This window comes from Halichoerus grypus, chromosome 1 (assembly GCF_964656455.1).
Source record: "Halichoerus grypus chromosome 1, mHalGry1.hap1.1, whole genome shotgun sequence".
In the NCBI taxonomy this organism is placed as follows: Eukaryota; Metazoa; Chordata; class Mammalia; order Carnivora; family Phocidae; genus Halichoerus; species Halichoerus grypus.
This window is the reverse complement of record NC_135712.1, coordinates 15,676,707-15,698,962: the sequence shown is the minus strand read 5'-3', so window position 1 is coordinate 15,698,962 and position 22,256 is coordinate 15,676,707. Positions and strand designations below refer to the sequence as shown.

The 22,256-nt window shown below is 37.9% G+C and overlaps 1 protein-coding gene across 6 annotated transcripts in view; it reads right to left on the bottom strand.

The window, feature by feature from the left end:
* GRIK1 (glutamate ionotropic receptor kainate type subunit 1) overlaps positions 1–22,256 on the bottom strand; it is a 376,698-nt gene that overhangs the window by 42,395 nt on the left and 312,047 nt on the right. For 3 of the 6 annotated variants that reach the window (XM_078054366.1, XM_036111232.2, XM_036111234.2), the window contains exons 8-12: positions 14,067–14,174; positions 11,669–11,713; positions 6,527–6,640; positions 4,501–4,704; positions 3,626–3,849 (exon numbers count right to left, since the gene is read on the bottom strand). In XM_078054366.1, the coding sequence (XP_077910492.1) occupies positions 3,626–3,849; positions 4,501–4,704; positions 6,527–6,640; positions 11,669–11,713; positions 14,067–14,174 (695 nt within the window). Of the gene's footprint in view, positions 1–3,625; positions 3,850–4,500; positions 4,705–6,526; positions 6,641–11,668; positions 11,714–11,746; positions 12,352–14,066; positions 14,175–22,256 lie in introns of those variants that run through there. The other 3 variants (XM_036111233.2, XM_036111235.2, XM_078054385.1) reach the window with 2 other exon arrangements.

Genomic DNA, 22,256 nt, shown 5'->3' with positions numbered 1-22,256 from the left:
AAGACACTGGGTTTTCATAAAGCAATAGATCTACCTGTTGCCTGGATGTAGATATCTCAGCTTGAAATGCCCAATGCCTGCTTAAAGATAGCCAGTGTGAAAGCAGTGTCCACATCAGGAAGCTGCGGGAAAATTAATATATGACCTACCCTCATGATATTCTGAGGCTGCTATTCCCAATGGATACTGATCTTTAGTAAAATGACAGAGAAAGGGACAAATGTGCTTACAATCTGTGTCAAAATTTGCATCTAAAAGAGTAGCATTATGTTGAAAAGTAAAGGTTCATTTTGGGTTTATGTTTCTATATACCAAGCTTTTACTTGAATGGGAGATATAAAACAATCTTCCGACTGAAGATCTCTAATTAAGGGATTCTTTTTATGGCTGAGAATGGATATGGGGCTGCCTCGAGGAGAGGGAGATCTGTTCATCTTTTAAAGGACAGAGCTCTATTTGAGCTTGTGATATAACTGTGGGGTTTGTATGATAACTTTAGAGTTACAGTCAAAGGGTTTCTTGATTTTTTTTTTTTTTTGCTAAATGCCAACTTAAAAATGTTCATTTTTAATAAGACAAACATAAATCATAAAATGTAAGCAGATGTGATATCTGGATATTTGGTTTATTTAAAAGGTGTGTTCATGATGGACATAATTCCTTGGGGTTAAATGTTTTTCAAAAAGTAATTTAAAAAATGTTAACCACAAAACAAAAACCCTGACACGCACATTTGTAGCATCATAACTAAACAAGTCATAGTAACTTAAATGTTTATATAGTTTTCCTTAGTTGGTCTAACTTTATGAATTCAATTCAGGTTAGCAAATGATTTTTAAACATCTGTCTAGTGAGAACATTAGCCTAAATGCAGTGATGGGCTTTATTTTTTTTCCCCTTTAAAAGGACATAAAAGGATATACTTCAGAACACAAATTCAAAAGCCTCTCTAGAGCTAACGATGATTATGAGATTAACTTTTTTATTTCTACTTCACTAACTCTGAAGGCAAACCACTAAGGTGGTAACAGAAGGCCATTTCACATCTTAGCTTCTTGGTGCAGAGTGACCAAGTTCATGGTCTCAAGCTATGATGGTGGGAAGTAAAAGTGAATTGGCACATCTATTCAACAAGGATTTTGTCTTTGGGAATCATCTCCAAAATACATTTAGGGGCTTTATGAAGTAGAAGTAGGAATGGATTCAAGGGTGTAGAGATGAATGTAGTTGAAAGTAAGATCCCCATGATGGTGCACCTGTGTGCTGCAGGGAGTTTTTTTCCACGTTCCACCATCATGCTGCTTGCAAGTGTGCACTCGATGCACAGCAATTCCACTTTTCCAAGACCCAGAATGAGAGGAAAGGCAGTGAGAAGAGGCGACAAGGAGAATAAGCTAAATAAGGAGCTGGTTTATAAATGGTGCTGTCGGTGAATAGGAATATTGAGTGCGTAGTATTGATTGGGGCTGCTTTCTTAATAGAAATAGAATGAAGTCAGAAAATATAGGGTTCTGGGTCACTGAGAGCTGATAGAGAAACAGTCAAAATAAGGAGGAGAAAATGACTGAATGTCACATGATTCTGATGACAAAAATAAGGCAATTTAAAGGCGGAGTTGGGGTCAGGTGCAAAGGGGTACTTTCAGCCTGTACACTTGCAAGAACTTCTGGATGCTGTTGACATGTTTTGTCTCCCATTGGCTTTGATCAAATCAATATGATAAATAACATATTTGGTTATCAGCATTGTCTTGCCTATTCTACTCATCAGCATCACTGCCTAGACAGAGCAGCAGACAGGGGGATAAGGAAACCTACTTCCTTCTGCTGCTTGGATTGCTCTACTGTCTTCAATATCACCCAACAGATGTGGGCCCCAGAACAGAGTAATGGAACAAGTCAATGCAAAATTTCTTATTCACTATAGAGTGTTCATCAAGTGGTCATTTATTAAATAGCCATTCTAGGGCAGTATTAATTTCACTCACTAACCAGTAATAAGAAATGCACCTCCAAAGGTGAGCAACTTATCTTTTAAAATTTGATACCCAAAGCAACATCTTCTTTCATTATTTAAAACATGATCTCTCAGACTTGGTGCTATTGACATTTTGAAGTAACTCTTTGTTGTTGGGAACTGTCTGCATACTGTAGGATGTTTAGTGGCATCCATGAACTCTACCCACTTTATACCAGTAGCATTTTCCACCCTCAGTTGTGATAACCAAAAAAATGTTTTTAGAACATGGACAAATGTTACCTGAAAGATAAAATCCCTCCTAGTTGAGAACCACTGATTTAGAGCACTAAAGTATCAAAGCACAATATCACTACACATACACATTAATACACATACACATACACACTAATATATTATCTTCTGTGGTAGGACTTATAAAAAGAGAGCTTTGGTCATTATTTAAAAGTAGCTTAATACTTGGCCAAAATTTGGAAAATGATCTGGGATCTGATGATGATACACTTTATAAGGTGTGAGGTATGGAGAAAACATTTATTTCATATTGAATGTATACCCACATGTGAGCACACACGTTCATTCAGTTTGACTGTATGTGTGTGCCTCATGGATCTTTAAGACTTCCTAGCCTAGGTTATTTTCCCAAGCTTGCTTTATAATTATGCCAGGGAAAGAGTTACCTGGCATTAATCAAAACCAGAGAGTGGAAAATGACAGAGACCTGGCATGAAGAAATATTTCTCATAGAAATTACTGGAGGGAAAACAAAAATTGATCAGGGGAAAAAGTTCACTGAGTTTTGTTGAAAGATGAAAAAGACTGAAAACTAGTGGGGTACATACAAAAGCAATTACTTTTTTACATGTTCTATCTAGGGATATCAAATGTTTAAGCCAACAGAAAGATAAAATAGCTGTGTTTCAAATTCAACATCAAAGGAATTTAGAAAACATAATCTACTGAAAGGTATAAAAATCCTTTGAAGAATTGTGTAAAGTGGGATGGTTAAATATAGAGTTATCTCAGAAAATAAAACCCAAGCTGAATCATCAATGATAGCATAAATATTTCATGCCTTTAGACTCTACATGTTAGTAATCTTTCTTTTCATAGTTATTTCTAGAATGCTCTTTTACTCTCTAAAGTTTTTAAAAATAAATTTTATCAAATTTTCAAAGTATTTTTCTTTGTTTCTTGTTTCACCCCAGGGTTTCTTATTTACTACAATAATTCCTAGCTAACTTTTTTTCTGTTTTGAGTAACGGAATATTCCAGGTGTCAAGTATATGGATACCATTTTACTCTTCCTGTTGAAACGTTTTAGATTTATTAGCTGAGCTGTTGCTTTGTTGTAATATAATTCAGAGAAGATAGGTAAATAAATATTTTATGCTGCCTTAAATACTGTGAAAATTAAATTAATATAAAAATTATCTTCTTGTTGTCTTTTAAAAGTACCTTTAAAAAAATTAGAATATATTCATTCAAATCGTGACTTTTTGGGGAAGAACTTGACAGAATAGAGCACCAGGCAAAACTAGAATAACATTTTAAAGTTCTTAACCTATGTTACCTAGTCTAGAGCATATGTATTAATCTGAGACTGACCTAGATCTGTTGTTGTAAATTCAGTAGTTCTCGAACTTACCTTGCAATCACAAAGAGTACACAACTGACTCCTAAGCAGGCTAAGAGCACATACATCCAAATGTCAGGAGACAGGGGATTGAGGAAGGAGAAGACTCCTGGATTGGTACCATTGGGCTTCCTGTAGAGAATGCTGATGCCCAGTGTCATGAAGGGCTTGGAGAAGTCAATGACTTTCTCCCGAACATAGGTAATGGTAAGAGGAGCCACTGCCAGATCAGCCTTCTGCAAAAGCAAGTTCAAAATCATTGTCTTAGTTGCCTCACTTCCCAGCAAATGTCTGGACTTTCCTGGCTCCTCCTGATCTATGTTTCTCAATTCCAAATGTTTCTCATGCAAGAAGCTTCTGTAATGCTTGGCTCTAGTATAAAAACAGTTAATTTACATACTTGTGCTTATGAAATAGTATTTACTAGCAAAGAGAAACAAGAAGGTACGAAATACAAACAGACAGACATATATACATCCTGGAACTAAATGGAGGAAAAAACTGCAGGGCGGGTGTGTTTAAAAAGGACATATGAGCAAAGCAAGGAAGGAGCCACTCGGTCATAAAATCAGCTGCCAAGATGAGACTTTGCTCTGAGCTGCAAACTGTAGAATTCTTTATTGAATTTAAGAATCACTCAGGTTTATTCTTCAGCATGATGGATGGACCCATAAATTTTTGTTCTCAGTTTGTGTCCTTACTTGCCCTTCTACGTAAGCAAATTCCATTTCCTGTTGTGTTCTCCTACTTCTTAAACGATTATTAGGATTAAGAAAAAATGTAACATTTCTTCTGACCCTGACTCAGTCATTTTTTCTCTTTTACTTCTTACTATGCATTTTGTCAGACACTTAAAACCCATATATAAAAGATGTATTTTTGCTTACATGATCTATAAGTTCTTTGACCATTCCATTCCACTCTCCTTTGTCATTCTGGGCTCCATATTTGCCATCAGGGACGAGTTTGACATCATAAATGAAACCCAAGATGTTTGACAATTCCTTCAACAGATCCAGGCAATACCCTTCAAATCTGTCATTTCCATATAAGGGCTTATCAGATTTCCTGTACATCACATAGGGTTCTTCCTATTTGAAACAAACCAAATATGAAAACCCTGTTATAATGAAGGCAGAATTTCCTTATACAAGCTCCATCCACAGTTGGAAGACATAAAATATTTGAAAATGATTGTTAAGATTTCAGAGCAAGGAAGTTAGTCGCTCACCTTCCTGCCTTCCCTAAACTCATTTTCCCTATACCTTCTACCAATACAGAACATTTCCCATATTAGTTTCTCTTCCTCTTCAGTGTGTGAATGAGAATGTTTTTCTCCACTGCTGAGGGCAGGGCTGTGTGTAAATAGTATGATAGAGACAGAGTCACATTTGAACTTGAGGTCCAGCAATGAAGGACCAGATGTCTGGGTGTCTGGCCTTCATCTGTCCCCACACCCAGACTTCCTTTGCATGACCCCCTCCTTCCTGGCTCTTACATAAGAACTTTGCCTACTAACAAAAAGGAAATTTAAATCAGCAAATACATCTTCTTGCTCTTCAAACTTCCTATCTACTAAATATTCTCATTTCCTCATCTCTCAGTTAAATTTCATCTCAGTTTCACTATTCACTTTTATCTACATATTTTGGTTGGATTCCTTCAGGGTATCTTGTTCAAAGACTATTTATATGTCTTCTTATATTATCAGTTCCATTTTCTTATTTGAACTCACCTCAAATCTTATATTTGGTAATTCTTTGCTTATGCACTTACATAATAAATCCCCTATTCTATGAATAATGGACATTTCCTTACTACCACGTATCTTTAAACTTATTCTCATTTGGCTAAATGAAAATTTATTTTATAACATTATAATAGTTACTACATTACTGATATGTCCTTTTACTTCTCATTATACATTTTTTCCCCCAGACATTTAAGACCCATTTAGGCTTATCCTCAAACAAACTGATAGAAATACAAAATTCTACATTTCCATGAGATAGTTGCTGAGAAAGTAGTCACCAGAAAAACAAAACCATTTTTATTATGGAAGAACAATTCTCAGAAGTTAACGGTTTCAGAAATAAATTGGTCTAACATTATAGACTGAATCAAATAAAGCAAGAATGTCTGAAAGTGAAGATTTCAGAGGTGGCCTCTCTTGTCCTTTACTCTTAGGGTTAGGGCTGGAAAAGAGAAAAAATGAACAACCTGTGGATGTACAATGACTGGATAAGGGTATGATCAGGTTCTAATAGGAAGCAGGAAGTACCCTCACCTGGGCTTTTGAAAAGCCTCTTAGTAAAGGGGTTGTTTACAGAAGTGTGAGCAAGGCAAAGGGAGCCAATAGGGATGGAGGTGGGAGGAATGGTGGGGTATAAACATCCAGGGACCAACATATCAGGAAGCTTGTATCACTTAGGGTTAAGGCAGGCAGGAGGAAAGAGTGCTCCTGGAATCCAGGACAGCAGAGGTCTGGAAGCAGGATCATTGACAGAATAGGAGCTGTGGTTATGAGAGATAGAGGTTCTGAGAAAACCACTGGAGGCAGGGGAAGAAATGTTCTTACTTCTCTTTCCCTACTTCCTTGGTCTCTTGCCAGAGTCTCTACTTGGTTGAAACCAACCAGCAGCCAGAGAGCAAGGGAGACTAGCTGAGTGGGGCCAGAGAGTGCAGCAGGGCAGAGCTGAGAAAGGATTGAAGGTGGGAGATGTGCAGAACATTACTGGAAGCTTCTAATTCAGTGCAATTACAGGTACATACAAACATAAGTTTTTAGTGTCCTGATTAAAAATTGACATTTGCAGACAAAATTGTTGGCATGAAAAAGATAGCTGAAGAATTCTTCAAAGTCTAGGGCAGGAGTCTGGATAAGACACCCTGAATTCCACTCAGTCAACTTACCAAAATGGTGGTGACGATGAGTGTCCGGTTGGCCAGTGAATCAGTGATATTGTTGGACCTGTCTTTGTTGCCATCGGTCATGTTAAGCCCACTGTTGGAGTTCCAAATCCCAATCTACACAGAACACAATACATCAGAGGCTGCTTGCTGTCAGTGACCCCATTTACATTAAAGAGAGGCCCCTTCTACACCAGGAATGGACATAAAAGCTTAGAGTCTAGGGAGATGACACCAGGGCATCACACTGAAGCTACTCACTGTGGGAAAATGAACAATGAAGGAATGAGTGTGCACATGGAACAGGAAAAATTAGTGCCATTTGGGATAGAGTGGGGAGAGGTCTTTTTGTTTATTACTTTATTAAGTTTACTGTTCTTTAAATTCAGAATTCTTAAATGAGTATCTGATTTTTCTTCCAATATGTATGTGTTGAGCACCTATTCTATGCCATGCCTTGTTCTAGGCACTGGAGGACATAGCAATGGACAAAACAGACAAAACTTTCTTCCCTAGTGGAGCTTACATTTTAGTCATACAAACCTTAAATTGCCAAAGTGCTACCATTGGTGTCTAAAATTTATAAGGAATGAGATGAAAGGAGTAAGGTGGATGATGGATAGATGGGCCATCTAAAAGGAAAAAAAATAAATGGAAGAAAAAAAAGTGTGGATGAACAGTAGACTGATCCTGTCTTCATTGAGGAGTCAGTGCTGGGCAGGGGTGCCTGTTACTCTTGTGTTTACTTGTTATGTCTGTGCACTTGACTATGAACTCCTTCAGTGAGGGTATTCATTTTTATTGCTCATTGATCTATCACAGAACCACCCATGGTGATTACTAGTCAGTGAAACCCAATGCTCTTTTAAACATTAATGACCATGGAACACTACATCAAAAACTAATGATGTAATGTATGGTGATTAACATAACATAATAAAAAAAAATTAATGACCCACAGTTTTTTCCAGTGGTCAAGTTACTCCTGGATTAGTAGGTTCTAAAGAAGTACACTGATTTGTTTAGCTTTTGGAGGAACCTAGGAGAAAAGCCTCAGGGAACCGAGCTATTTAGCTAAAGCCTTCTGCAAGCATTTATTGCCAGCCTGGTGAGACAAACAGAATGCAGACGTGTTTCAGAGCCAGGCAAAGCTAATGGCTGTGTGACCTTGGGCAAGCTGGTGACCTTTCTGAGCTTCGGTTCTCTAACTGTAACATATGTCATCTGGATATTGAGAAGACCAAATGAGAAGATGTACATGAAAGTGTTGGTAATTGTTAAGAGCTACACAGACATTGATAATAAAGGGCATTCAAATGACTGCCCCAGTAACTTCTTCAAGCTTGCCCTGTTGTAAAAGAATTTGGATTGTGAGGGAAATATTTATTTATTTATTTGTTTGTTTATTTATTTTAATTTAGAGGCAGATAAAGTAGAGGAGCCATGAACTACAGGGGCAACTGAGGATCACTAACACTTGGACAGACTCTGGGATGGACTGGGTAGACCTATGTTTGATCCCTGAATATATTCTCTCAATGGGAGGACATTGCCTGCCTGGGCAGAATATAAGCTTTACAGACACTTTTGTCCAGATCCTAGCTTTGCAATGTCCCAGCAGTGTGACCCTGGGCAAGTTCATTAACCCTGCTGTGCCTCAATGCCTTATCAGCAAAATGGAGGAAGGAGGGCTTTTCTGATGATTAAATAAAATATCACCGGTGGGAATGTTAGGCCTCTTCTTTCCTTTTCTATTTCTTTACTTTGATTTATTGCCTAAATAGAGCAGCGGAAATTCATTTGGCTTGATAAATACTCTTTTTAGACATGTAAATTTTTTGAGGAAGTTTCAAGGACTATCACACATCCACACATCACTGTGAACTATTTCAATGTCACTGTTTTCTTTCTACACTTAGTAAGAGTTAGTTGGCCAATGAAATAAGGAGACCGGTCTAGGTAAATGGGGGATTGGAGGTAGTGTTTGCATTTGGAAGTGTTTTGAGCCTATCTGTAATGAGGTTACTAGATATAGGCTTGGAATATGGGACAGCACCTTTAATAACCATTCAGTCTTTCCACCATCAAGGGCGATATCTGTCGTAGAACTCAACGCAATGCACACAACATCTGTGAACTGAAGAATCTTCGGATTTCTTTGGTTGGCTTTAAACCCAGGAAAGGGGGACAACTTTTTCTCTTCTTCTCAATGTGTACCTCTTCTTCCACTTTTTTGAGGCAAAGAACCTTTTTTTTTTTTTTTTTTTTAGGAAACATAACTCAGGCTAAACACGCCTGGAGTCTGTTGGTTTTCATCCAAAGCTATGCTTTAGGTTGTGAGCAATTGACTTCTAACTCAACGAAGGCTGTGTGTAAATTGGGCTGTGGCTATACTTCTAATTAAAACTCGACTTAGGCACTGGGGTGAATGGAACCTAACTTTTAATTAAGTATTGGAAAGTGGAGAAAATAACTGTGTTTGTAGCGAGTTTGTTAAGTAATGGAATGTGTTCTCTTTAACTAATTTCTATTAATGTCAAGTGTGTGTTTGAAGGAACTATACTAATATTTGAAAATGGCAGTGTTGAATGGCCTCACAGTATCATTCTCTTTTAATGTACAAACTTGAAACTGTAGACAAATGCACTCCACAGCTTAGTGTCTGGCTTTTATTTCTTTTATCAGCCCAACCAAAAGTGAGGAGGTCAAATATCATTGCTACAGCATTTCCAATCAACTGAGTCCCAGAGTCCCATTCAATGTGAAATTTCTTCCATGAAATGAGAAAAGGGAGAATATTTTTTTCTACTATCTCTGTAACAGAGGTCCCTTCAAATCTGGACTAAAAGAGTATCAAGGTTATTCCCAGATTATTCCTGGGAAGTGGACAGTATACATATGCGGTTTGAATGACCACAGCCTTCTGTTTTCAAATTGTTTAATCAGCAAAACAGAAGTCGTGTGTGTATGTGTGTGTGTGTGTGTGTGTGTGTGTGTGTGTGTGTGTGTGTTTTGAAGCTAAGTAGTCAATTAGCTTTACCTATTAATTAAATGGACACATCAGCAAATGAATGTCTGTTTCAAAAAAAGCAAGACTTCACGAGTCATGCGTATCGGAGGGAGGGATACAGTTAACCAGATGCCTAGATATTTAGCATTTCAGTCTTGTTCTCTGACCTTGGAGGAGTGCCTCCAGGAAGCAGAACCTCAATTTTCAAACCGTAGAGCCAAAGCAAACACAGTAATTTACCAGTGAGAAGTAGCAGAGGGTGGATCAATTATTCGTGGGGAGGAACACTCAAGAGCTAAATTGTCTGGTCCTGCCTTCTTTCACTTTGTAAACGGCCATGCGGGAGCAGCCATTTATTATCTAGGACAACCAAGGGAAGCTTCTGAAAATGAGTGCCCAAATGACATTAAGCAAACTTTTTTTAAAAAGCGACACAACAAAAGGGTGTTCAGAGAGTGACTAGTATCCATTTTCCAAACCTACAGAGTGATCCACATAAAGTCAAAATCCAAAATTGCTGAGTGAAATATCAAGTATTTAGGAAAGAAAATAAAAGACTTGTCTGTTTCTTGTATCATAAGACTTATGAACACATATTTTAGTGACAGATTTTGGAAAGATCACTACATCCTCTTTTGGAGGTCAGCATTCAAAGAGCTTTTGGAATTTGAATCTTAGTCTTGTTGGAAAGGGACAATAGGTCTCACGTGCTAGCGCTCAGGTTACTGTAAATTGTTGATGATCAGTCATAACACAAAACAGCACACCACAGTATATGCAGCTTACAACGTGGGGAATGATAGGTCAGCAGGAAGGAAGAGGTACGGAGGCATGGTGTTGCATCTCTGGGAATTTTGTGTGTGGGGGGGTGATTACTGCAGTTTAGTGACAAATAGAGGACATTCCCCTCCCTTGTGTGTAATTTCAGAGTTTGGATTCCATTCCCTAGGATATTTGGTTTGAATTAATTCAACATTGCAAAGAGTGCCTGGAGTCTCAAGCTGGATTAGTGGAATAAGCTTCTTTCTGGGCCCCAGGTAGGTTCATCTATTTATTAGCAGTGAGGAAACGAGATTGCCTTCTCTTTGCCTTTGGTAGCCTGATTCATTGGAAGATTAAAACAAGGTTATTAAACTTACATTTTTAAAACTTAAAACGACATTTTTGAACTCATCTACTGAGTACTACCAAGAGAGAATCAAGCTTTTGGACCACAGGGGGAAACTGTTTACACTTTCCATGACTTAACTGATAATTTGCAAGATAAAAGCGAAACTGACAAAACCATTCAAATTGAACAACTTGAAGTAATTCAAGTTGCATCCGTCAATCATTAGATATTTTAGCAATTAGGTTTAGAGAGAGAGAGAAAATATAAGACAATGTTTGCACATCACTGGGACATTTTCCTGATCCAAATGTTCTTAATGTCTAACGTTTGCTTTTACATTAAATCTGTGCGCATTCTTTGACAACATGATACTGTACAGTAAACTATGAAATAGGAGGTGTTAGAATTTACAAGATAATCTCATTTCCCTTCCAGAGTCTCTAATGTTTTTGTCTTCTGGAAACTGGTTCTGAAACAAATTGCCAGACAATATACACTGACAAAGATCCTACGCAAAACAAAGATAACCTCCTAAGGGAATGGAATTTCTGAAAATGGCTCCTATTTTATGGTGGTGACATTGAGGGAGATGTCTTATCCTAGCCTTCTCAGTCTTAGCCTATTTGACGAGTCTGATGGGTCAAATCTACTGTTTTCATGCCTCTTAGGGAAAATATTTAGTGATTTGAGAAAGAATATAAAGGGACCAGTGTCTGCTTCTGTTGCAATAACCTACTTTCAGTGCTAACCAGGACTGATCCTGCCTGGGAGAAACAAAAATAATCTAGAGGGAAATATTTAATCCATCATTATTTAATCCATCTCAAGCCTGTTTTCAATTCATGGGTCATGTTGTTGAGAGACAACATATTCAATCACCCCGTTCTCCCTTTATATAGACTATCACCTCTAAACTGCCATTAGAGATCTTCCGGTCTGGCAAAACCAGAAAGGTGCAGGCTTCTCCTCTGATATTCCCCACCCCACCCCCCAGAGCTCCTGCAGTTTTTGTCCAAGTACAAACCTTCTTCCACACTTTATATAAGTGTTTAGACACTTCGCCAGCAGCCTTGGTTTTCAGAGGGAAAAATAAAAATAGCACTTAATTAAAATGGAGCATGGAACCCAGAAGGTATTAAGGTGTGTGAGTGCTCAGCATGTTACATTCCCCACCCACAGTTTGGAATCTTGCACATTAATTCAACATAAAGCCTGAACACAGCTACAGTAAAGAGATGAATTAAGTATGGGGTCCCACAGAAGTTACTTCCACTTGGTAGTACATCCTGATGTTCACTTTCCCTTTCGCACACCAAAAAAAAAAAAAAAAAAAAATCATATAAAGATCTTTTTAATATGCACAGCTTAGCTGCAGAGTGAAAGGGCTTTCATCATTCTTTAAGAAGGCCTGTTCAAGGTATTTTCACAAGCACAGTCAATCCACACACGCACGCACACACGCTATTGCTAAGCAAGAAGAAAACACGCTATGCTTGATGACATGTTCTTTGATTATGGGTCTCCAGGCAGTAGAAACTTGAGTGGAAGTGAAAAGTGGGTTTTTTCTAACAATTTTCTCTGTGGACCCCGTGAGAGGTTGACATGAAAAGATTGGGCATCTCCTCCCGTTCCTCCTGAGAGAGATGGGCCGGCTTCCCCATTGCCTTAAGGCCCAGTCATTCCTTCCAGGAATGGAGCCCAAGTCACCTGAAGAAAGAAAAGTTATTGCAAACAATGAAGAGATAAGAAACAAATTGAGAAAACACTTTCATCTAATTTGATTTTGCCTGTGATGGAAAAACACCAATGGAGTGTGCATAATATTGCCACATATAAATAGCTGTGAAGGCAGAAAGATGCCTCCATCTCTTTCATCACACACTGGAGCCAGAACGATGCTTCCTTAACAGGTTTTCTTCCCCTTTCAGTTCTATACATTAACAGAGTGGAGGGGGGAGAGAGGCATGCACAGAGGAGCAGACATTTTTTAAAAACAGCCATTAGAGGCTTTCAGTCCCTAAAAGTATTCTTTTCTTTTTTTTTGTGCCCACAGCCTTGATGGAGGCAAGGTGGGTGCCTTGTGCTCTGCCAGACACGTTAAACTAACAAACCAGCAAATCCGAGGGAAGAGACCCCAGAGAGAGACAGAGAGACAGAAAGACAGAGAGAGTCAGAGAGATAGAGAGGGAGAGACAGAGAGAGACAAGTAGAGAGAGACAGACAGAGGGACAGAGAGAGAGAGAGAGCCAGAGAAAGCCAGAGAGAGAAAGAGAGACAGAGAGAGAGAGAGGCAGAGAGACAGAGACAGGAAGAGAGGGCATTTTCAAAATGTGTACCCTCAAAGCTGCAAACTAATAATTTTTCTCAAACATTTCCACACCAGTGGTCACCATCTATTATATGCAGCCTAATTAATCTTTGTTTGTTTTAATTAGGCTATTTGGGGATGGGGCCTAGTCAGGACCTTAAAAAAAATATATGTCTCAGTTACCAAAAGCAACAGAACAGAAATGGAAATCTTATCTCATTTTAAAAATCAACCCAAACATTTCAGTTAGTAAGTAACTGGTTCCCAAAGGCACTTTTCTACAGGAAACATACCTTCCTGTGCACTACAGTGAGAAAAAAAATGTTGGATTACAGAGTTTTGATTTTCAGATGATTGTTTTGGAGGTTTCAAAACCTTTTTTTCTTTAAGATCCTAAAGGGCAAAAATCTTCACAATATAAGTGTTAATTCCAGTACATAATTGAATAATAAAATTGGTATAATAAAATACACTGAGAAGCCAAATTCTTTTTTTTATTATTATTATTATTAATCTAAATAGTCCACATTTGCATTACTCTAAATGAGCTCATATGGGACTTGGAACTTTGAGAGATTGAAAATTACAACTAAAATAATCCTAAGATTAGAACCCAGCATGAAAATGCATTTTTTGGGGCCTATTTCCTCCTAAAATCAAAGAGCCAGTAAGCCCTTTCTCTCCTGCTTTAGTCTATCCCTCTGTCAATCTCAAGTGCAATTAAAATTCATTTCTGAGTAAAACTTGGACGCCATTCCATAGATAAATCATTGACAAACTCCTTGTTTTCCAAGTCTAAACACAATTTCTTAAAACCTTTGAGAGGCGGGGCTAATGACAGCCCACTCGTAGGGCCATATGTATTTAATACTGTAATCATGCTTGCTGTATAAACTGAGCACTAGATGAATGCTAGTATTGCTATTAATAACATACAATTTCAGAATCTAGCATGTCAGCATCTATCAGCAGAGTAGGGAGAGAGAGCTGGAAAACTGGCCATAAATGAACTTGCTAAGAGAATCATCTTACCACTCTGCTATTTGTAGGTACAATTAAAATGCTTGAACAGTGCTCTTTATTTTATTCTTAAATTTATTATTGAGAAGGTTACCTTTTCCGTTCCTTCCTCTTTGAGACTAATAATGTCCAGATCAAAATCCTTCCTCAAGCCATCGGTTTTATTGAAGGTGATACGCCCAGTCAGGCCATCCCACCGAGCCTACGGACAAAAGGAACATGGCATTACTGTTTCACACTTATCATAATCCTAACACCATCAAATTATAATACCTCAAATTCATCACGGTATCCAATTATTTGGTTTCATCGTGGTGTTAGAAAGCATTGCATTGCTTCAGTAGCTCGATGACAGAACACTTCCCTGTTTTATTAGCTCTCATTTATTTTGTCAGTTCTAACATCTACCATCCGTCAAATCTGTGACAGAGACAATTTAAATGGGCAGTATGGAAGGAATGACTGCAAAATAGTCTGCACGTGGAGTAAACAAAGTCTGGGAAGCCATAATATTCTGTTCTCCAAGGTCAAGTCAAGTCCCTTTTAAGGTATTGCCCAGGGGCAGTATGCCCTCCCCCACTCTTTTCCTCTGTGAAAAGGATATAATCCAGCGATGTATTATTGAATTTTTAGGGTGTTTGGGATTTAGGCCTTCCAATGTCATTTGGCCACTATCTTAGTTTCCTGTAGCTGCTGTAACAAATTATCACCGAGTGGGGTGACTTAAAACAACAGAAATTTATTCTCTCATAGTTCTGGAGGCCAGGAGTAGATGTCCAAAATCAGTAACACTGGACAAAATCAAAGCGTCAACAGGACCATGCTCCCTCATGGAGACTCATGAGAGACTCTGTTCCTTGAGTCTTCATGCTTCTGGTGGCTGCCAGCAATCCTTTTTTTTTTTTTTTTTTAAAGATTTTATTTATTTATTTGAGAGAGAGAATGAGAGAGAGAGAGAGCATGAGGTGGGGAGGGTCAGAGAGAGATGCAGACTCCTCGCTGAGCAGGGAGCCCGATGCGGGACTCGATCCTGGGACTCCAGGATCATGACCTGAGCCGAAGGCAGTCGCTTAACCAACTGAGCCACCCAGGCGCCCTGCCAGCAGTCCTTGTCCTGCGGCGGTATCTCTCCTATCTCTGCCTCTGTGGTCACATTGCCTTATCCTCTTCTGTGCCATCTCTCTACTTGTTTCTTATAAGATGTCTTATACATGTAATGTATAATGCCATCTTATACATGTGACAGAATTTAGGGCTCATGTAGATAATCCAGGATACTTGCCCCATCTCAAAAATCCTTAATTTAATTATATATGTGGTGTCCTTTTTTTTTTTTTTTTTTTTTTGCCATAAAAGATAACATTTACATGTTCTAGGGAATAAGACATGGGTATCTTTTAGGGGAGCCATTATTCTGCCTGCCACATGTATATCCACATCATGTTAAGAACTAAAAACCACAGTAGTCTCCCCTTCACAGAACTCACACTGGACATCTTTGGTGTTTCATTAAATAAAAAACAGTGGCCCTGGAGTTTCTTGAGCTTCAATCTCTAGGTGATTTTTTGGCAATCTTGTCTAATATTGAGTTGACTTACAAATGAAGATACAGGGGAACTCAGTCCTTTGTATCTACCTAGCTGTTTTTCTCTCTCCTGACTTTACCAAAATGACTGGACATTTGTAAAATGTGAAGAAAATCCTGAAAGATATATCTGCCGTGTCTACACCATGTGCACCTGTTGACTGATTTACCCATTTGGCCAAGAGGCAGAACAACACAGTGGAAAGAGTCTGAGTTTACCACAGAGCTGGGTTTGAATCTCTGAAGTATGACTTCAGGCAAGAGACTTAACCTGAACATGGGTTGTCTCAGATTTTGGTGTCTGACCCCTACAGGGTTTCTGTGAGATTTCAACGGCACTTCACACAATTCTTAACTCACTGAAAGCACTGAAAACTTAAACAAGGATTATTTTGACAACTCTCTCTTATTTTCCTTCCCACATTCCCCACAAACTCTGGAGTTTGACTTTTATTACCTCACATGTCAGGACTCACAGGTGTAGTTTTTTCTGATCTCTTCTGTATTTCATTTTACAAACCAACATCAGATTCATTGTCCCAAAATACAATTTTCATACTCATGCAATTTCCCCCAGCACGTAAAGCACATAATGAATTCATGCTGCCTACAAATTAGTCTAAACCTTGACTTTACATTCGAGGTTGTGATGGTTAATTTCATGTCAACTTGACTGGGTCATGGGATGTTCAGTTATCTGGTTAAACACTATCTCTGGATATATCTGTGACAGTGTTTCCATTTGAATCAGTAGACTGAATAAAGAAGATCTCCTCCCTAATGTGAGTGGGCATTATCTAATACACTGAGGGACTGACTAGAACAAAGAGGCAGAGGAAGGGAAAATGTGCTCTGTCTGACTGATTGAGCTGAGACATTGGTCTTCTCCAGCCTTCGGACAAGGATTTAACACCATTGGCACTGCTGGTTCTTATCTTCTCTGTGCCAGAAGCTATCTTAGAATATAGCACCTAGTAGTTTACGGTTTAGTAGGAACAAGAACATTAATGTACTTCAATGAAGCACTACGGGTGTGAGGATAAAGATTTGCACATAGTTATTGAAGAAAGAAGTCTGTACCTCTGAAACAAATAATATATTATATGTTAAAAAAAAGAAGAAGATAGTAGGAAGGGAAAAATGAAGGGGGGAAATCAGAGCGGGGCACGAACCATGAGAGACTATGGATCCTGAGAAACAAACTGAGGGTTCTAGAGGGGAGGGGGGTGGGGGGATGAGTTAGCCTGGTGATGGGTATTAAAGAGGGCACGTACTGAATGGAGCACTGGGTGTTATACACAAACAATGAATCATGGAACATTACATCAAAAACTAATGATGTAATGTATGGTGATTAACATAACATAATAAAATTAACAAAATAAAAAATAAAAACTAAAAACATGAAAGAAAAAAAAAAGAAAGAAGTATAGAAAGAAGTACTTATCCCAACTGCCCAGAAGGAAAGCCTCAGCAAAAAGACTCCTACAGGAAGGAATGCCTAAGCTCTCAAAGGATGAGAAATTGGCCAAGCAGGGGCACCTGGGTGGCTCAGTCAGTTAAGTCAGTTATCCCAGAGTCACGGGATCAAGCCCCGAGTTGGGCTTGCTGAGCGGGGATTCTGCTTCTCCCTCTGCCCCTTCCCCCTGCTCCTTCTCTCTCTCTTGCTTACTCTTTCTCTCTCAAATAAATAAATAAATAATCTTAAAAAGAAAGATTAAAAAAAAAATAAATTGGCCAAGCAAAGATTTACAGCCTGAGTAAAAAGCATGAAATATAGAATAAGTTATGTCTGCCATGGATCCACAATCCAAGATAAGGAATGATGAGAAATGGGCCTAGGAAGGAGGTAAGTGGACAGTTGTTCTTAAGGGTGTTATGAATTGTGGACTTTGCTTGGACTTTGCTCAATAGACACATGGGAATCATCAGAATGTTTTAAGCCTGGGAGTATCACGGGCAGATGCGCACTCTAGGGAGATCATTTTAGCAGAACTAGGGGAGGATGACTCAAAGATCAAGATTGCAAGCAGAGGATTGGTTAGCAGGTAGTTCTCACAGAACAAAATGAAACATATTCACATGCCCACATATGAACATAGGGATAGCACTATTCCTCCATCTCCCTGTCCCACCAACTTGCACACCATTAAGTACTAGTAGAAATACTTCCCTAGCAGGGTGGCCAGTTTCATGAAGAAAGCATTGCCATTAAAGTTCTTACAGACAGAATAATGAATGGGATCAACTTAATTATCAGGGTCCAACACAATTAACCCAGACATATTTTTTGGCTACCATGCAGATGGAATGGAAATCATGTCAGAAATAAATTTTATCACTTGATAATGCTGGAAGTTAAATTCCTATCAGGAAATGATACGTGGACACAAGAAGCCTTCAGCTCTCATCTAAGCCATCTACAGGGCCAGACTAGATGTGAGTTACTTCAGTGCAATAACACATAAGAAATTCTTCAGACCCTTGAACTTTGCCTCCAGAGTTTATTGCCAAGGGAGGTCATAACGCCAAACGCTGGCACCAGCTTTAAAAAAAAAGATGGCATATTTTTACAGTTGACAGTAACACCTGTTGTTACACTTGCTGAAAAACAGGTAATCATATTCTCTGCACTGGGGCAAAAAAAATCAATATTGAATGCAAGTAGGGAGAGTCTTCTCTGTATAGTTAGGTACACCTCCTGGCATTGCAATCTTCTTTTCCTCCCCACTATATCCCAATCCTACTTTTTGTACTCTAGTCACTTTTTATTTTGTAAGGCAAAGGCTGGTTTCATGGATTGGTGGGGTAAATGAGAGTCATTAAATAAACTTCTGCATTCGTGTCATAGCATCTACCTGAGAGTGGAAGACAATTTGTCTAAGACTTCAGTTGGGTGGAAATCTGTACTGTGCTAGGCCTTTGGACTCAATCAGTTTTCAGGCCCGTTCTTCATGCTTCTCAAAATGTGCAGTTTTAACCCTCTTGATCTGTGTGGAAGGAGGTAGTTTTCTTCATTAAAGTTCTACGGGATTTTCAGAAAGCTTTTTTCTACAAGCAACTTTTCCTTTTTGGGGGTCATGCTGTGAGTCAATTCGATACATTGTCCAGAGTTTATGGAGCTCTCTGAAAATGGGCAGAATTGGTAACATTTATCTCTTGATGTAGCATATAGCTCATAGCAGGGTCTTAAAATCCAGTTCAGAAATCCAATTTCATTTCCACTAAGTGTGTCTATTGTGTCCCTTTGTTTGGACTCTGTTGCGTTGGTTTGATTCTTGAATTTAGTGTTCCAGTCACTGGTGCAGTGTAATTCCCACTTCTCGCTTCTCCTCCCTGCTCATCCAAGTGGCAAAAAAGTTCCTTTTTCATGCTTTAACAACGCTTCCTTCCCTGCCTCAAATGTCTACAAAGACTCCCTGCCTGGTTCTTTACTGAACTGAAATATCTTTTGACCTTCAAAGTCAAGCTTCTCTTACTGACACAACTGCCTTGTCTTCCTGCCTCCCATCCACTGATGAGCATTTCTATGTTCTTTGTTTTGTTTTCCAAACTAACTGTTGATTAGCATTTATTAATTACCAATGTATTATTGATTAGGGTGAATAGACAATGATTAACTCCTGGATATGAGGAATAAGATCCATAAGGAATCCATTTTCTGGGGCAAGGCTGAAGCATATACAATTTAGATAATGATATATAATTATATTAGTCATAATTACAATTTGTTTGCCTTATGTAGAAGCATTTGCACAGGGGACAATTATAGGATACTTAACTGAAAACAATACTTAAACTATTGTCCCTATTTTAGGAAATGGCTTTAATTTCTACCCTGCATAAGACCTCTTGACAACAATTGTCTAATGGCAAGTGAATCAAATGGTGTGACTTTTTTCTTTTCTCTTATCAGGCATATTATCTGATGGCCAAGAGACAGAAATCAAGAGCTGAAAGAAGAAAAACAAAAGTTTTCATTAATGTCTTACTTGTATGCTCTTTCTCAAGATAATTTTACTGTCCAAATATATATATATATGTTTTAGTTTTGAGGAAGTAAGTGGTTAATACCTAACTCTAGGCTCTTGTAATAGTCAACTTTTAAGTTCATTTTGTTAAAATGATTGCTTTTATTCATTTTTTTTCCCCTAAAGGGGACTTAAATATGTAAAAGCACATAAAGCCTCCTTTCTTAGAATTTTCCCTGACACAGCCATTCCCATTTACCATGGGGAATAAATTCTTTCTTATTGAAAGAAACTTCCTTTTTGAGAGCAGGAGAGAATGTGCCTTTCTAGTAGATATGATCTTTTAAGGACAATGGTTTCTAGCATTTTCATTTATGTACTAAGGAATTATGCTTTCTTGTAAGAGTATTGTAAATAGAAAGTTCATGGTAAGCCCAAAGGTTAGTTTCCTTTCGAATTAGATTAAGATGAGAGAAAGAAATTTTTAAATGACTATTCTATGTGTTAATGAAACTTACCAAAATTTGAAAATAAAGGAAAAAAATTAAAAAGACCGCATGGACTTTGTCATAGTGGTCGTTGTCTAAGAGGCTCACCCAAGGATGACTTGATTCTCTAGGGAAATGTATCTTAATTCCCAGACTCTGTAAAATGTCAATCTATAAGATGTAAGCAATTTCTGTCTAATATAAAAGATAACCCTCAAATTATAATTTTATTGCCCTGGCATGTTAACCAGTTTTGATTTTCCAGGTGGCCTCTACAATTACTTTTCCTCTACATCTCCTTGGAATGAGCTTCACCATCTTGCCCGTTCCCTCAAAGTTAAATGTGTCTTCAACACTTGCTCACTTTATGTTTGTATTAGTCACATTTGTAATTATCTTAAAATTATACTTTGTTTGGAGATGGTTCTACTAAGATGACCAAATAAGCTCACCTGCCAAAGCCAAACTTATGGGTTATTTAGTCCTCTTTTTCCCAGTCCTGGCACAAATCCCAAACAGTAATGGATTTTACCTCTGCTGACTCTTCATTTCTCTTGTTCTTTTCTTTTCATTTCTTTTCTTTTGACTCTATATTTTGATACTGATTTTTGCCCAAGTGTCTCAGTCTGTAAGTACCTTGCCTAACTCATAGTTTGGGCTCTTTCTATTTTTATACTGGGTGCAGGGACCCGTAGACCTGTGTCTGGTCTCTGACCACTGGGCCATCTCTAATGTATAGTCAGGAGAGCACTGTGTGTCTCAGAAGATCTTGGTTTTGGTCATGACCAAGTCTAGGGACTAGTGGTTATTTGAATGCTAGTCTAGTCTCAAGAACATAGTCAGGAGAACACGTGTACATGAGAATCTGATTTGCATGTGGCCACAAAGTCATTCTCTATTGGTGACAACATTGAATTGGAATCTGGCATTTTGTTCTGATTACATGGTGGTCTGTCATGTAGAGAAAGTAATCTACTTCTCTGTCAGTAGTGTGACAGATGACTGAAAATCTGGTTTGTTAGTCTTTTTCTTTTATCTGAGCAAGAATATATCTTAAGTTCACTGGAAAGGAGAAATACCCCTTGAATTCCATGCCCAAGATTTTTTTTGTGTTCTATGTTTACTTTCAACTCATGGCTAAGATTGTGGAACTGAGGCTGCAACCCTCAGAGAATATATCTTATGTCTGGAAATGAGAAAAGCCTCTTTACCTCATTCTGTGAGTGAGAAATTTATTCCTATAACCAGAAAGTATTAATAAATTAGATTATAAAAACTTGCAAATAAAAGGGCTTCTTTTTTTTTGGTTACCTCTTTGATTACTTATATTAATATACCCCAGATTCCCATTATATAGAGAAACTAAAGTTTTACTATATTTCATGTGGTACCCTTAAAAAAAAACTCTCAGAAACTGCTAGCTCAGAAGCATTTTTATGTAAAAACCCAAGTTCATATAATCAAAGTGTACCTTTAACTACATTTAAGGATTTTTTTAAAAATTAACTAAAAAAATTAATACATTTCTTTCCCCTAATTTTATCAGTATTGAGTTATAGTTTAAGCCAGAGAGTAGGTAATCGAAAACTTCTTAAATTTCTTCTTCTTCTTCTTTTTTTTTTTTTTTAAGATTTTACTTATTTATTTGAGAAAGAGAGTGCACAAGTGGTGGGGACGGGTGGAGGGAGAAGCAGACTCTCTGTTGAGTAGGGAGCCAGACTCTGGAATATGACCTGAGCCAAAGGCAGACTCTTAACTGACTGAGCCACCCAGGCACCCCATGAACATCTTAAATTTCTTATACTGGGTTATTGAATTGCTAGAATTGCTACATAATATTTAAAATGAAGGAGATATAAAATTATGTATGCAATTATATTGAATTAGGATTCTGACAAAATTTTTAATCAACAGTTTATGCTTTGTGATGTATCCGTTTAAACATAATTTCCAAGTTCCTTATTGAGTTTAAGACCTTGAGCTAATGATAAATTAAGTTAATGGATAATCTTTGAGTATCTAAATGGCTTCTCAATAAGAGACAATACTGATGTACTGGTCACTGTATATGTGTGTGTACATTTATACATGTATATCTCTGTATATCTTATTATTTTTATATGTTACAGAGAAACTGTCTTTTGGGTAATGGTAATGAATATGCTTCTTTTTGTCACATTGAAAAAGATGTTTAAAGGCTGTATGTGGCTCTATGGGGCTGCATTATGCATGCTCATTTA